At 36.5% G+C, this 17,565-nt stretch overlaps 1 protein-coding gene across 6 annotated transcripts in view; it reads left to right on the top strand.

Annotated features, from left to right (window-relative positions):
• magi2a (membrane associated guanylate kinase, WW and PDZ domain containing 2a) overlaps positions 1–17,565 on the top strand; it is a 1,205,404-nt gene that overhangs the window by 1,119,342 nt on the left and 68,497 nt on the right. For all 6 annotated transcript variants that reach the window (XM_039761046.1, XM_039761045.1, XM_039761048.1 and 3 more), the window contains 4 exons: positions 5,682–5,773; positions 7,902–8,094; positions 13,064–13,309; positions 15,904–16,089. In XM_039761046.1, the coding sequence (XP_039616980.1) occupies positions 5,682–5,773; positions 7,902–8,094; positions 13,064–13,309; positions 15,904–16,089 (717 nt within the window). The remainder of the gene's footprint in view (positions 1–5,681; positions 5,774–7,901; positions 8,095–13,063; positions 13,310–15,903; positions 16,090–17,565) is intronic.

Below are 17,565 nucleotides of genomic sequence, written 5' to 3'. Positions count from 1 at the left end.
AAGCTTTTTCAGTAAAAGTTTCCCAATAGTGAGATAATAGAGAGTCATACAGTGTGTGCGGATGCCCTTCCCAAGGTATATGTTGTACATTTCATCCACAACAATTTACTACCTAAAATATGTGAAAATTTTATTTTTATGATCATTTATTTGTCTAATAGGTATTTGGTTGCTAGCACTAATATTTTTAAATACACTTTAAAGTGTTGTGTTTGTAAAGAGCACTTGAACAAAACAGGCTTTTTCATGATTTCTTTGTATCTTTTGCTTGCACACACCACTGTGTTGGCATAAACCAGTTCTTTGCACATCACGTGTATAATGAATGGTACATTTGTTGCCCTGAAAAACATTGTATCTGTTTTTCAAATGTAGCAACTCAGTCTTGAATTGGAAAAAATAAAATATAACTGAGTTATTACTCAGGGTAAATAGCATGAGCTTCAATGTCAGTTTTTATAAGTGGTTAGTAATTTAAAATAGGCCAAGTGTTTGAGTTCATATGTGTTCTTAATAGGTTCATTTAATTTTGCTGTGTTCGGAACTGGAGTGTAGCCTAGTCCTGGAATCTTGGGCTGGATGGTACTGGAAAAGTCATAAAAAGTCCTGCAATTTGAAATGTACTGAAGTGTATAAACCCCGGCAAATATGTTAATATTGGAGAGCCTTTCATCTTTATATGTTACTGCTACTCATTATTTAACATTTTAATTATTTGTGACTTATAGATTTTAATTTTCTCATCGCGATAAAAAGGTGGGTACTGAGAGTGCAAAGAGCACCCTACTAGCAGTTATACCACCACAGCTTTTGACAGGTCTTTCTTCTTCTTCTTTTGGCTGCTCCCGTTAGGGGTTGTCACAGCGGATCATCTCCCATATCTTGCTGTCCTCTGCATCTTGTTCTGTTACACTCATCGCCTGCATGTCCTGTCTCACCACATCCATAAACCTTCTTTTAGGCCTTCCTGTTTTCCTCATCCCTGGCAGCTCTATCCTTAGCATCCTTCTCCCAATATACCCAGCATCTCTCCTCTGCACATGTCCAAACCAATGCAATCTCGCCTCTCTGACTTTGTCTCCCAACCGTCAAACTTGAACTGACCCTCTAATGTACTCATTTCTAATCCTGTCCATACTCGTCACCCCCAATGAAAATCTTATCATCTGTAACTCCTTACCATTCCACTGAAATCCCTCACATTTACACATATTTATTCTGTCTTGTTCCTACTGACCTTCATTCCTCTCCTCTCTAGAGCACATCTCCACCTCTCCAGGGTCTCCTCAACCTGCTCCCTACTATCGCTACAAATCACAATGTCATCAGCAAACATCATAGTGGCTGGGTTCACTGCTTTTGACAGGTAGTTTTCTAAAATCAAATCAAATAAACATAATTCATATAGTGATATAAAATTTCAACCAATGTGTATAAATGAGAGGTGAAGATTTAATTTGATGAAAAAATATATAAACCTTAATAACATAACCCATCCCCATCAGGGAGAGTTTTCTTATTAAATATTGTTGATGCAAAACTTAATGCCTTGCCAGAAATATACTTTAGATTTTTTTACAAAAATAAATATCATTTCATGCATGCATTATCAAACCTGGTTGTTCCACTACAGGGATGGTAGCCTTTTCTGGCACCACTGGATACATAGTGGGAAAACTACATTGAACTCAAATAACATCTCAAAAGACAGCAACAAACCATCAGTAAGCAGCAAATGGCATTTTGTCATTATTGTAGAATCCGGTGACTACCCAAGCATCATCACATCACGTTATTCAGGGAAAGAGGTGGAATGCTATCCTCTATTTAGAGTTATTACAACATATATATATATAATATATATATATATATATATATATATTCAGTGATCCCTCGTTTATCGCAGAGGTTGCGTTCCAAAACAAACCCCCGCGAAAGGTGAAAAACCACAAAGTAAAAACCATATGTTCATATGGTTATTTTTGTATATTTTAAGCCCTTATAAACTCTCCTACACTCATAAACATTTCTGGAACCGTTATACAGCATAAACCCTTTGTATTCTCTTAGATATTAGGTAAGATTCATTGAAATTATGTATGATAACAAACTGTTTATATACAGTAAAACCTAAATATTATTTTAAAGATATCGAGCGTCTCCAATATCACATATGTTACAGCCATTACGATAGACAGATCATTTTGGAGCCATAGCGAAGGGCTTGACTATGCACAAAGATACACAAAAGAGGACAAAAGTTAACTCTACACAGCGAAACACATTGATGCTGAATGAGCGAGACGAGACTTCCTGGTTAACGCAGCGCAATCAGATTTGGCGCTCCGTCACTGAGCCAATCAGCACACAGGAACTTAACTGCGTGCTCTGATTGGGTAGCTTCTTAGTCATCCGCCAATAGCGTCCCTTGTTGGAAATCAACTGGGCAAACCAACTGAGGAAGCATGTACCAGACGTCCCTGATTTTTATAAATTACATATTTCATTGTACATAATCTTCACATCAAATATTTACTTTACATAAGCAGCATTTTTCTTAAAACATTTTCCTTGGTTCAACCATGCTCCACCATGGTAACAATTGTAATTGTTTCACTAATTATGCTGTTTTGAGTCCAAAAACACTTTCAAAAATGTCCACTAAAGGGGGAAATCATATTTAATTCCCTGGCTAGATACCAAAAGGGATACACAGACACCTTTTTAAATTAAAGATTTATTTTCATAGGATCTGTTAAACAGTGAGCTCTATAGGGAATAAAAAGACAAAAAGCAGTTGCCAGCAAGGCAATTCAAGGCAAACAAAAGTCCTAATATAAAATCCCAAGCATAGTCAATATACAAAGCAAAATGTCAAAAATGCTGTAAATCACTGAGCACATTAAATACATAAAAAGTACAAGAACTTACCTTCTAAATAAACCACCAGGAACTGTGGAAGACCCTCCAGATTGATAGGGCTGAGGGTAGTTTTTGGCTGTGATTGGCACGTGGCCTCACCTCTTAGGGAACCACCCACAAAACACATAGAAAACACAGCAGACAATAAACACAAGTAACATAACATACCTCAACAACTAAAAATCGAACAAAAACACACAAAAGAGACCTTGAGCCTCAGCCAGTGGAGGAACCCTGGATTAAATATAACATATATAGAACTTTACATCTCTTCATAAGTATCATTTGAAATCTACATCTCCATATTTTTTTCTTATGTTGTCAAGTTAAAAAGCTCAGGATTTTTTTTTGACAGCTCACTTTTTTTGCATACCACATGAATTCTATCTTACTTATTTCATTTGTAATATTTTGAGGTTCCAACCCTCACTCTCTCACTTATCACTACAAGAATATAAGATTCTTATTCTTTAGTTAATTACACAGCTTATTATAAGATTCTCCTACTAACCTGAAAATCACTCCAAGCTTTGTCACTCACTTATTAAGAGGATTGTCTCAAAGATTACACCACGTCTTGTTTACTTTGTTCTTTTCCTTTTGGCCTTCTGGTTGTCTCTTTATTCAGCCTCATCTACCCACCAGGGGATCTTGTGCTTTCATTTCCACTGCACCTACCTATCCGGCCATACATTATCTAAACTGTTATGCAATGCAAAATCGTGGGAAGCTCGCATTGGTTGCACAGAGGGAACCAACTGTGAACTTTGAAATTCATGCCTTCAATATAGGTTTTTAGGTTCAATGTAATTTTTAACATACTAAAAAAAGCATATTTCATTGTTGATTTATTGCCTCCCACTGATTCCCATGTTCCAGTTGTGCATTAGTTTCATTTTAATTTTGTTTCACCTATTTTTTTCTGTTAATTCTTTGCAACATATCTATGTTTTTTATTTCCTTTCATCTTTGTGTCCTTTTAAAAGGTGCTATTTAATAAATTATTTTCCCTCTATCAATTTTCAACCTATTTTAGCAGTTGTGGGCTACAGAGACCCTGTGTATTATTATTATTAGCATTATTATTATTATTATCAGTAGTATTACTAGTAGGAATAGTAGTACTGTAGGTTAAAGTAAGGATTATATACAGAAATAAGGGAATCACTTGAAAAGCACAACAAAGTCCTTCTCAAGCTCTGATATACAATACTTATTTTCCTAATACATGTGAATACCTCTGATTTTAAACTTAAAGTCTGCAAAGGTCATACTTTACAAAGGCCATATGATACTGACAAGAAAATTCTGCTAAGTAGTAAATATTTAAAAATTGTGAATATTCCAGTATGTATTGTACATGCACTCATTAGTCTTCCACTCTCACTTTGATTTGAATCTTACATGATATTTAATGTACTGGGTGGTCCAGATCTAATTTTGCAGATCCAGATCATCTGGCTGACTTTGATTTATGCGAGACGTTTCCAGTTCGGCGCAAAGACGATTATTCATGTCGTCAGTTCACATACTTCTCGATGGTCCAGGATTTTTCGGGTGATTTTCTATGTAATAAACTTAATAAGTTATAGTGTAATGAAAATTGCATAATTAGATCTGGACAACCCTATACATAGATATGCTATGACATATTCAAGAAATTAACAGTGTAAAAATAATAGAATTAAAAAAAAAAAGATGAAATCTAGACTAACTCAGCACTTGCATTTTAGAGGATGTTGCATGAATATACCGCATAGGCTGCATTTATAGAGACCTTTGAATTTCTTAGGCCTTGTCTCTGGAAATCTATATATGTTGCTCCCATATTGAAAAGAAGAACTTTTATTGCCTTTCAAACAAAAGCCTATTTCTGGAGTAATATATAAAGAGTCCCTTTTATGCTGTTTTTCCCTGGGTAATACTAGGTATAGGTCTATAGGGTCATTACCATATTGTCACGTTTACATGCAGTGGTAAAGTGTAATTTTTTATTACATATGCCAATTGTCATGTCACTCTCCAGCACCATAATTAGTGAGTATAACTACCTTACCTCAATATAAGACTTACTGCAGCATACATACATACAGCAAATTACTTCATTGTTTCTAAACATTAGAATCAGCATTTTTTATCATTTTATATAAGCTAGCTTATTTGATTTCACACAAAATTTAGACATCAGAGATATGTTTTGTGCCATGCTAAGTGAATAAATTTGTAATGTAAGAAATTTCAATATTACTAATACAAGGATGCCTCACAGTTAGGTGGCCCAGGTTCACTTCCCGGGTCCTCCCTGCGTGGAGTTTGCATGTTCTCCCCGTGTCTGCGTGGGTTTCCTCTGGGCGCTCTGGTTTCCTCCCACAGTCCAAAGACAGGCATTATAGGTGGATTGGCGATTCTAAATTGGCCCTAGTGTGTGTTTGGTGTGTAGGTGTGTAAGTGTGTGTCCTGCAGTGGATTGACACCCTGCCCGGGATTGGTTCCTGCCTTGTGCCCTGTGTTGGCTGGGATTGGCTCCAGCAGACCCCCGTGACCCTGTGTTTGGATTCAGTGGGTTGGAAAATGGATGGATGGACTAATACAAAGACATTTTTAATATTCAACTAATAAAGCAGATCTAGTAGTCCTTAATTAGCTCATGGTTCTGTAAAATCCAATGCATTATTGTGAAACTTGAGTAACATTATCTGTTTATCTAGTGATGTTTTTAAATGGACTGGATTAATTGTCTTTACTATTTATTTTTTAAGGTGCTGATTTTCAGGAAGTGGATGTCCATCTTCGTCGGCAGAAATCTGGATTTGGTTTCAGAATACTGGGTGGGGATGAACCTGGGCAGCCAGTAAGTAAATGATAGGAGAAACTTACAGTTTGCATATACATAATGAATGTATTATTATCAATAGCTTAAGACTAAAAGGACAGAAAATGTCAAATATAAACAGGATCTTGCCAGTGGGGAGAGACTCAAACCAAAGTCGATATGTAACAAGTTTTAATCCATGTATTTGTCGAGTGTGTGCCAGAGGCGAAATGTTTGCCAGCAGTAGACAAAGGAGCTGGACTTATGGAAGTATATTGCAGCTGGAAAGCAATGAAGTTTTGCCTAGTATGATGGGAGACAGAGAGCAGAAGAGAAGATGTTAGTATCTAGTGGTTTAAGTGCAGATTAGGTGAGTGTGTGTGGGTGGTGAGCCTATATCTCCCATCCAAAGGTTAGTTCCTGCTCTTGATACAAGTACCACTGGAATAGGGTCTGCCCCTACAATGATGAACCAGATTGAGTGGGTTGGAAAGTAGAAAAATATATTCACAAAAGTTTAATGTTTAAGACAGGAGCTTCGACATTCAGACCTGGTGTACCACTGTGGCTTCAAGCTTTCATTCCAGCCTGTTTCACAGATTAGTGGATCACTTTTATGTTTCATCAATCTAATTGTTTTGCTGGACTTTTCTTATCCTGCTTTTGTGATATTGCTTATCGTGATATTTGCATTAAGGAGAAATTCAGAAGTAAGTTTTATCTGTTACGGTTTTAAACACACTTACTTTTACCATTTTTTTGACCTTATTTCTGTGGAGTTTGCTTGTTAAATTGTGTCCAGATATCTAATAATTACCGATGAGCTGTTAAAGTCATGGGTGCAAATGAGAGCGATTGTTAAAGCAGAGATGCTGCTTCAGTGCTAACTAAGTGGTCCTTAAGTTCAGTCCTGCAGACCACCTTAATTGCAGGTGTTCATCCCAACCACCTTCTGCTTTTAAGTGGACTCCTGCCTTTATTAAAGATGTTGTTATTCCCCAGTTTCTGCCTTTTTTGTGATAATCCAGGAACTGCAAAATGGGCTTGCTAATTTTTTAGGGAGATGTAGCAAGTATGTGTGTTTGTGTGATATTAATTATTGTTGTTTTTTTTTGCCTTTTAAGGTTTTGCTTTTTTATGTTTGTGTCTTTTTTCTTATTAATTAGCTCACAGCTAAGCTCATTAGTTATTTTTTCTACGGGGCTTCAATGTAATTAAAAAGAGTGTATATTTTAGTGTTCAGCTAGATCAAGTTGATGTTTTCCATCTCATAGATATTCGCTCTTAGCTGATCAGGTACCTTATCTTGTATGAGGAGTTCATGTGTTCTTGTCCTGCTGCAAGATTCTTCTTTGAATTTCTCTTTAAAGCTGTATGGTGTATACAGTATGCTTATTGTATCCATTCTTTCACATAGTCATCCATTTTCTGACACTTTTATTTATTATTATTACTATTTTTATATTTACTTGGCTGATACCAAGGGAACTTACAAGATCAGAATACAGCACACATTTGGCATAAATTAAACGCACCTTTAAATTAAATTTCCAAGTAATAATAATCAATTACAGTATATTGCTATGGTGTGTGCACCACCACAACATATGGATACTGCATGCTTTCCTAGAATATTATTTCATATTCAGAGTTTTACTAAAATTCAATCAGAAATATGGTAAATATCTTCAATGGAATTATAAACAAAATATGGATCACAAATTTCTTCAGTATGTTATAAATTTAAGATGAGTGGTGAAGCCATTGTGAAGGGAGGTAATGAAATTGTCACTTTTATTGTCTATTTCTGAAATTCACTTAAATTGTCTAGTGAAATGATTTAAAGGGACTTGAGGAAAAAGGCAAGTAATGAATACAACATATAGGCAACCAACCAATAAAAGAATCAAGGAAAAACAAAAGCACCTAAGTCAAATAAAAGGCTCACTAGGTTTAGCATAACAAAAGTAGAGCTTCTTCAGTCTGCAGCCAGCATTGGCAGCCACATCACTTGAATTAGTCCTTCTTTTAACCAGGGCATTTTTTAGTTTAGCCTCATATCCAGTGCTGCTTGTGTAGCCATGTTCCTCCCATGATAACAGAATTACTCTGACACTTTGAAACTTATGTTAAACTCTGATTTGATCAATTTTTATTTTTACCCTAGATTCTGATAGGAGCAATAATTGAGAAAAGTCCTGCCGACAGAGATGGAAGACTGCGACCAGGGGATGAATTAGTGGTTGTCGATGGAATAACTGTGGCTGGAAAGACACACAGATATGTCATTGACCTCATGCATGCTGCAGCCCGAAATGGTCAGGTCAACCTTACAGTTAGGCGAAAAATGCAGTATGTGGGTGAGTTTAGTGGTTTTCTTTCAAATACAATGATATATACTAGAAACTAAGAAAATATCTGATTACAGTAAAATACAGGGGTTACTATTCCTCAGGATTTACTCCAAGAATGCTTCTGGCTAAAATTTTTGTTTTCCACTCCCCATTGTTAACTGGCTATAAGTCAATAATAATATTACTGAACTTATATTTGAAAAGCATGTGTATTTTTTTTACCTAATTTATATTGTTTTGTATGTAATGATCATGCAATTTAATCGTTTAGCTGTAGCACAGTTATAAACTCAGGTTTACTACAATTCTGTGAATTTGCGACATCAAGTTTTAAGGAAGTAGCTTTAAGAAGCAGTTGCGTACATAACCAGATTGTCTCTGGGATGGCAAAATAGAAATATGGGTAACTAGAGTGACATTGATTAAGTGAGTGTGAGCGTGTGATTAAGTGTGTGCTGGCACGCCATCCAAGGTTGGTTCCTGTTTTCATTTAATTTGGACAGGGTAGGCACCGGTTCCACTGCACACCTAAAACCTAAACAAGCATGTTTAAAAATGTATAGATAAATGGCTGAATTCTTCACTGGAATTTATATTAAATAAAAATACTAATATAACTGTACATCTTTACATTCATTGTAGCTTTTCTAATATCACACCACAACATTATGTAACAAGAACAAAATATCCAAATCAGATTCATACAAGCACTGTCTTGATTGGAAAAATTGTCTGACTGACCATGTAAAGAATATTGTTTACATTTTTATCTTAATTCAATGACTCACAGGCTCCTCAATTACTATTACTCATTATATACTTTAAGTAGTTTTTGTATTTGTTTCTAAACAAGTTTCTGGTCTCACTAGTGTGGAACAATAAACATAATGAATATTATAAACAAAACAAGTAACATTTTTCATAGTGACACTGTTATTTGCTGCTATTCCTTGAGAACCTATTGGATTCAGCTTTATGCCTAATATAGCAAAATATTCATTAAAACAAAATAGATGAGAACTTGCCATTCATCCCAACATAGAATATACTTTATTCACTTTACTTCAAGATTAAACGACAAGTTTGAACAATGGCTTACAATATACAGAAGCAGAAAATATTGCTTTCTCATCCAGCAATAATTTTATTTTTATATTCCTACTCATTTTTGGAAACCTTGCCAAAGACTAAAAAAGCATTTGGTAACACTTTAGGTACTGCAAAATACATCTATTAGTCACATACTGTTACGTAACAAGACTTTAACAACAGCTTCTTTTTGTCTTAATAATCCTTACAAATGCCATTCTTCTCTGTGCAGTGTGGCTTTGATACACTGGTAAAATTATTTGTGAATATGAAGGACTCACAGGTCTTATACTGAGGCAACATCAAGAGAAATATGTCTCATTCAAGCCACCTCTGACCATTTCAAACTGAGGTAGTATTTCAGAGATGAATGAACATTTACGGATGTTTTAGTATCTAAACTGAAGTGTTATCAAGCATTTATAGAAGTATTTGAATTGACAGTATGGGGGATTTTTATGAGTTACAGATATGCACTGTTATTTGTTTTTATTTTTTTTTCTTAATTATTATCTTTTGATAGGTAAAATAATCAAGATGTCATCCTTGCAAGAACACATTTTGAACAAGTTAACAATAATCGCTAATTGTTTAATGACCTGAGGCCACTATGTTTGTAAAGAGTCTTGTGTACCTCCTGTTTCTTCAGTCTGTCATATTTTGAAGCTGGTTCATTCTCTTATAATAGCAGAAGAATATATAATTGGCTATGTGCCACCAGTCTGAATATGTAATTCCTTTACTTCCCATAGTAATGTAAAAAAGGTAAATAAGATTATATTTGCACATAACTACAGTATTATTATCACCATTCATTTTTATATCAAAAAGATAATGGTTGGTCAGAGTAGAATAGGAATATTCACCTTTTGTTCCTGCCAATTACTGGTTGGTGCAATGAGGGGCAATGCTAGAGACTTAAGTGTAATGGAAAAAACTGTGTGCCAGCTCCTCACATCAGATAAGGCTTCTGCTGCTGCAGATGTTTCTCTCTGTGCATTTCTGTATTACATGTGCTTAGTGATCACATCTCCCCACCTCTAAATAACAATTGAACACATAATCATGCTTTTTAAAAAACTGATTACGTTCTAAGCTAAAAACAATTTTAAAATCCCTTGAAGCAAAAATAAAATTGGTGATTTTGCTGTATGTTTCTTTAGTGGAATAATAAAATTAGAACAAAAGAGGCACATTTTATGTTTTATAAAACGATGAATTACTTTCCCCATGATTATGAACGATAGTTATTCATTGGGTCAACTTCAGAGTGTCACTTTCACTCACTAAAATTGTATTATTAAAACTTAAACACTCTCATCATTTCTAACAAAATTCAAAACGTGTAACAATGTTTTACAGGCTCACATTATAGATTATTTAAACCATGCCATTACATTATGAATATCCCTTACATTCTATCTACAGTATCTATCCATCTATCTATCTATGATGAAGCGAGTTAAGGGTCCATTTTGGTGCACAGTTTTGATGAAACCAGTGGAGTCGCTCAGAGCCGATGATGTAGGTGTGCAGAAGGAAAGCCATGCAGCTGCTGAGAACCAAATTAAAGAGTTGGCTAATTGTATGTTGAATGCATAAATGCTGTTAATGTAGCCATACTTCATTGAGTCTCTGTAGATGGTTTGGTGCACCTACCCTTATGGGGTATAGAAGGGCCTGATCAAGAAAGTAAGACCGAGAAAGGGCATAGGAAAAACCAATATTGAGTTAAAGACAGAGAGAGTGCCAGGATCAGAACTGAGCTGGTGTGGAAGGAAAGGATGCAAGGTGGTTGGGATGTCCTGTTTGGAATTAGAGGAATGGCACTGCATGGGTGGTGTCGCTACTGTTGAGCTTTCCAAGGAGAAGGAGCAGCAGATCACTCTGGTGGTCATTCTACATATGGCAAAGGATGGGGATGAAACAAGGGAGCAGGGCTTACTAGGTCCTTACTTTTACCAAAGAATGGTTTTGAGGACAGGAGCCAAAGATATGCCCGCTAGAGTCTTGGTTGTGCTGAGCAGGCCAGTAAAGTGAGCTAAGGAGACAGGATTGAGAGAGGGAGATGTGCTCATGAGACAAGATGGGAAAATTTGGTCAATTCTGACTTTGTTTTTGTTCTTGATTTTAACTTAAAGGTATTTATTGGTTTTATTGATTGTATTTATTTATTGATTGATTGATTTTAACCTCCACAAATTCACTGTTTTTATGGATTATTTATTGAAGAGAATTTCGCACTGCACTTATTGAACTTGATTTGATTTTTACCAGATGAGAATAATGTGCACTGAGAACTTTTGGCACCAAGGTTATTGTTTTGGTTTTCATGTACCCTAGTCCATGAATCATTAAGGCTGTGTGCACCATGGGCATCACACTATCTATGTGCCCTGTATGCATGAAAGAAAAAGAATATATGCATGTGCACATGACCTACCAAATAAAAGAAACACAAACATGGGTGTTTCAAGAGAAACCTCACAAACTACTGTAAGTAGCCAATGAGTAGCCAGTGGAGGTCAATGTAAAAAGCATCCTGGAAGCAAATTCTCCAAAACTTCTACAAAGTAGAACAAAGTAGAGAGCCCTGGAAGGAAAATTATAGTACTGTATATTTCCTGGACACTTGGAAGCCAACAATCAAACACAATCCAAGGAGGTCTGACCTTTTACTTGAGAGAAAAGCTTTATAGTGTCAATAGTCAAGTTTTTCCTCCTGGAAGAAATGTGGTGCTGCTGCTTAGAAGAGGAAGCACATGGCTTTAAACTGTCTAATAGACCTAACTGTTTAATGAGGCTGCAGAGTTCAGCGGCACCATAGGCTGTTAAAGGGAGCTCTATGTGTGTTTCTCTTGCTAATGAGGGTTCTGTCTGACAAATGTAACCTCACACTAACAGGCCATTCATTGTTGAGCCAAGCAGAGGACCTGATGAGCAACTCATTGACACAAAGGAAGAGAGGCTAGAATGGAGGGGCTGAGAAAGATGATCATTGTAAGACCAAGTAGTTTTGGACTACTTTGGAGGTGGGCAAGATGAAAGCCAACCCCCCAACAAATAAGCCAATGCAAAGGAGCGAAGAAATATAGGCCCAGTGAGATTGCGAGTTTTTATGTATTTTCCTTTGTACTTGGTGTGATCTTGTTTATCCCACCCTAATATATGTTTTAACAATAAGTGTGTCTGCTTTGAATTGTTACTTTGTTCTTGGCATTATAAGACCCATAGATTGATATATATATATATATATATATATATATATACAGTATACGTATATGTGTGTGTGTGTGTGTGTACTTGGTATTTGGTATACAGTATTAATCCACAAGGGGAAATTGTGTGTGTATTTATGGCATATCAGCACTCTTAAACCCTCTTAACCCAATTTGAGATCACAGAAGTATATATGTATTGTAATAAACTACAAAAAATAGCTCATAAAGGGTCTGGAGCACCATAAAGGCAAACCCCATATATTGCAAAGAGCGCAAAAGGCACTAAAGAACACTCTTGTTAACACAAAGGTTGACCTAGTCCCATTGTTCAGGTTGAGACTGCCCCAAGATGGCGGTGGTATCGTTTATGTTGATTTCTAGGAGGAACAGGTGAACACTAATGGGCTGGCCCCAGAAGTGACATCATAGATGGTGGCACATCAATCTTCCTTTCTGCAGAGGGGAGAAACAAAAAGATACCATTGTTGCTTAGTACCCTTGGTTGGTCTGGGGTAACATTGTCATCATCTAAGCCTGTAAGATGTTCCCCAAGCGCAGGCATGTGACAGTATATATGTGTTTGTATATTGCTACATAATATAATATGTAAATATCAATACATGTTTACAATTTAAATGTACATAATAGTAAAATACATTTTCTAGGTGATCCATGTCCTGAGAATGGTAGGAGTCCTGGATCAGTATCCACACAACACAGCTCTCCAAGAAGTGATTTTGTGGCCTATCCCAACAGCACGCAGCAAGTTGTTTCTGGTGCTTCACCCCCAGAAGGCTTTGTGTCCCATAGTTTGCAGACAAATGATGTTGTCATCCATCGCAAGGAGAATGAGGGCTTTGGCTTTGTTATCATTAGTTCCTTAAACAGACCTGAGACTGGATCTACAATCAGTGAGTATATTTTTTCTTCTTTCTTTGTAAATCTTATTGTTAGATAGTTGACACTCTGTCTACTTTTATGTCACAATTTAAATTGTCTTGATTGCAGAAGAATAGTACCTCTCATTATAGGAATGAGTGAGCTTTTCTTGCTATCTGTTACACCCTTTCATCATGTTCACAACTCCTGTTTTCAAAGTATGGCATTCTTGGTTTTTTATTGATTTGAGGTCTCTTTTTCTGTCTTACCCAGTGTCAGGTTTTCCCCTAACATTCTACATTCTATCCCTGTATTGACCTTTTGCAACTTTTCATTTCTTTTATGTATGCATATAACCACCTGAAATTCATTGCTCCAAGCTTTTAATAAATTTCAGATTCCACTGGTGATACACAATCTCCAGTTAGGAAGTGTGAGGAATATTTTCACAAGCATACAATGGTGTAGAATTTTTTTTTGGTTGAGTCTGGTTACAACAGATACTTCTCCAGACATAATGTGAAGTCCCTAAATACTAGAGGGGACCCAAAAATAACAAGATTTTTTTAACTGTATATTTCTCAGAATATCTCCAAAATGTAATCACCCTCAAAATACCCTCCCTGAGACGCAATATACTTGTCCCACCACTTTTTCCATTGTTCAAAACTGTTCTGAAAAAGTGATAGCCTTCAGTGCCTCAGTCGTTTGCTTCTTGATCTCCTCTACATCCTGAAAATGCTTACCTTTAAGGTCCTTCTTCATTCTTGGAAACAAGAAAAAATCGCAGGGTGCAATGTCTTGGGAGTCATCCCGTTTTTCATGAGAAACTGCCAGACACTCAGTACTGTGTCATGATGCAGAAGCCACTTGCCTAATCTCTGCAATTCAGGTTGTTTTCTCTGCACAGTATTACGTAGTCACTTCAGCACTTTATGGTAAAAACCCTTGCCTGGCTCAAAGCTTCTTCTTTGGAAGCCTATTAAAACATTGTGACAGCTTCTGCTGATGTTTTCCCCCAAAGGAAACAGAACTTGATGCCAACACGTTATTCTTTCAAGTCTGCCATCACAAAATCAATGAAGACAGTAACAGAGGCTCAAGAAAAAAAATTGCACTGACCTTACAGACCTTTACCCAAGGACGCCACTTGGCAAAATGATTCAGAGGGCAGTCTAGTACACGCACCTAGTGGCAAATTTTGGAACTAACTCCCCTCCAGCCTCATGAAAAAAACAAGCATGTTATTTTTGGGTCCCCCCTTGTACATCCACTTTTGTTTTACCTTTTTATTCCAGCAGCAAACCATTTTTCTTATCAGCTCCTCCTCCTTCAGTCTACCACTACCCTTATAAGACATATTGGTTAAGAAGCCCAGAGCCACATTAATAACCCCTTTATGATTATGTGCATCTCTCTTCACAGGACCAATTTATGATTAGTACATCTACTGATCATATTAGCGTTGTTGTTTGAAGCTTGTGGTTAGCCTCAGACTTAAAAGGTTAAATACAAACCTGTGATTTATTATGCTGAAACACAAAGTAAACATACTATAGTTTTTTTGAAGGATAAAATCTTTACTATCAGATTCTTTTTCATGTGGTGTCTTGTCAACAAGAATCTTTTTAACTCATCAGCCAGTTTGCAAGTATAAATTGATCACCAGCTTTCAGAATAATTATAGTAACCAGTATTACCCACCTTCGCTTTAAGTCATAGAGACTAATCACCTATTATTTAAGAGTTCTCAGAACCATATATGAATTTACACAGTGAAAAATAAACTGACAGTCTTCTTCTACTTAGAAAGCTAAAGTCATCACCTATAGTGTATTATGTTACACAGATAAGTAGTGTCATAATAGTGAACATTTTACACCCCACAACCAGCAACGTGTTACATGTCTAATTTTACCCGACACTTTCATTGTTCCCAGTGGTTTTTTTTTAGTTTTTTTTTTATTTCTTAAGCAGGTGCTCTTAAGTCATTGCTGTTTTGATGCAGTTGGGCGAGTGCTTATTTTTTGAATACTGCACTGTTATCTTTATCTAATTCCAATTAGCATTTTTTGTACTTAAATCAATCTACTTAAAAATAAACACTTATTTAAGAAGGATTAGTAAAACCAAAGCAACAAAAGACTAATTTCTGAAGGAGATATTATCAGCAGGCATATTCTTAAAGCTGATGAAGTCAGTTGGAGTAAAGAGACACACTTCCTGTCCAGAGGAGATCTCAGGGAAGTTATGTCAGGGCTAATTTATGCTGTCTCTGTGCATATTGGATGCTTTCTTTTTGAATTTATTCATACTAGTGGATTAACTTGGATTATTTGGTTCTGTATTTGTCAAGATCGAATATCCACATTGTCACAAGAGGTGAGGAGGGCGCTGTTTGAAAAAAAATGTAGCTGAACAGTCTTAAATACTGCATATCATTGCTAATCTATTGCTTAATTATTTAAAATTTAGATTTTTTTTTCTCAAAGTGAATATATTTTTGCAGCTGGGGTACTTTGTAGTTAACATGCTTTTAATTGTCCACCTGCCTGCCTTAAATAGCATTTAAAAAATCCATCAATGTTATGTTTCTTTATTTTTTTTTATATTTATTTTATGGAAGCTGTGCCCCATAAAATTGGTAGAATCATTGAATGCAGTCCAGCCGATCGATGTGGGAAGTTGAAAGTGGGGGACCGGATACTCGCTGTGAATGGCCAGTCCATTATTAACATGCCTCATGCAGATATCGTGAAATTAATCAAAGATGCCGGACTAAGTGTAACTCTACGCATCATTCCTCAGGAGGGTAAGATCTTTTTAACTTGAGAATTTAGTGACGATGACACGATTAATCTCATCTTATTTCGTGTATTCTTTATTTTATGAGGGGTTTTTTTTGGCCATTGTGTTCAAAAGTCACATAATGTATTTATAAATAATTCTTCTTGCTTATGTACATCAGTGAATTTGTAGTTTCAGTTGCAAGGCAGATCATGTAGTCCATTTTCATGCTTTTAATGTGGAAAGCCCTTCCATATTGTTGTGTAGTGGACTGGTATTAATGATGATAAACTGTACAGTAGGCACACACAAAATAAGGGATGATCACCAGAAACAATGCAAGGCAAAAATGAGCATTTCCCAACTGCTTTGCTGAGCATAAGTACTACCATAAATTGTTTAGCCCTCCATATATCAGACCAGGCAACCAATTACATTGCTGGTAGCATAAAAGAGTAGTTTACTACCATCTTCACTGAACGTGTCTGAAAAAGCAATCCAGTTATTCTTGTTAGGTGTTATTAAAAAAAGAAAACGAACTCCCAGGGACCTAAAAAATATTTTGTTGTAATGAGATTCTGTATTTGTTGCTATAGTGCTTTCTTTAACTTGCACCCAGGCATTTGCAATCATTTCAATAGCTTCTTTCGCTTAATTTTAATCTCCTCCTGCCTTCAAGTTATGCCGATGAGAATTTTTCTCAGCATTTCCTTGCGATAATACACTTTCAGGTATGGGAATGATGCCCAAATCCAATGGCTGAAGCACTGCTGTACAATTGGGAGGGAGGAATTCAGCCCGAACATTATCTAAATTTGGAAGCATATTGATGGCAGCATAGTTATCAATCATCATATCAACCTTCATATTGTGAGGTTTCTGAACTCATTTAAGACCACCCACTCCCCACCCTACGGGAACGACACGCTAAAGTGCTTCCTGAAGTGCGATTGCAGTATCTGTGGAAGATTGTTTGTCCGTTGCCGGGGCAGGGCAACAACAGGCTCAAAGTGCTGCAGTGAAGTGACACAGAAGCAAATCATAAAAGATCGGGGTCGCGATATAAGTCCCTGTCTTGCACCCCAAAACACAAGGCTGAGTCTCAGTACTTTAGCAAAACCAGCTTTATTCAGCTTGAAACAGGAATGGCACACTTATTTATTGTAGCCTGATCTGCCACTCTGCTATACAAAGACACAGCAGTCAGGCAGGGTCGGGGCCAAATCAATGATCAAGTAATCCTGTTACCTTCATTTACAAATGTTCCTTGCATCGGCCATCAATATCTTTTCTGTTTGCTTTGGCAGAGAGACGCAGCATAGCTTTGAGCCTGCTGTTGCCCCGGCAACAGATAAACAGTCTTCCATAGATGCGGAGATCGAACTTCGGGACGTGCGTTTACAAACCTCACATTTTCTTGAATGAGTGTCACATTAATAGGAATGTTTCTTGAACGAGCATCACTGAACCACATAAAAACTGCTTTTTCAATGTCTTCAAA

Source organism: Polypterus senegalus, chromosome 8 (genome assembly GCF_016835505.1).
Source record: "Polypterus senegalus isolate Bchr_013 chromosome 8, ASM1683550v1, whole genome shotgun sequence".
NCBI classification, from domain to species: domain Eukaryota; kingdom Metazoa; phylum Chordata; class Cladistia; order Polypteriformes; family Polypteridae; genus Polypterus; species Polypterus senegalus.
This window is presented reverse-complemented; position numbering and strand designations above follow the sequence as displayed.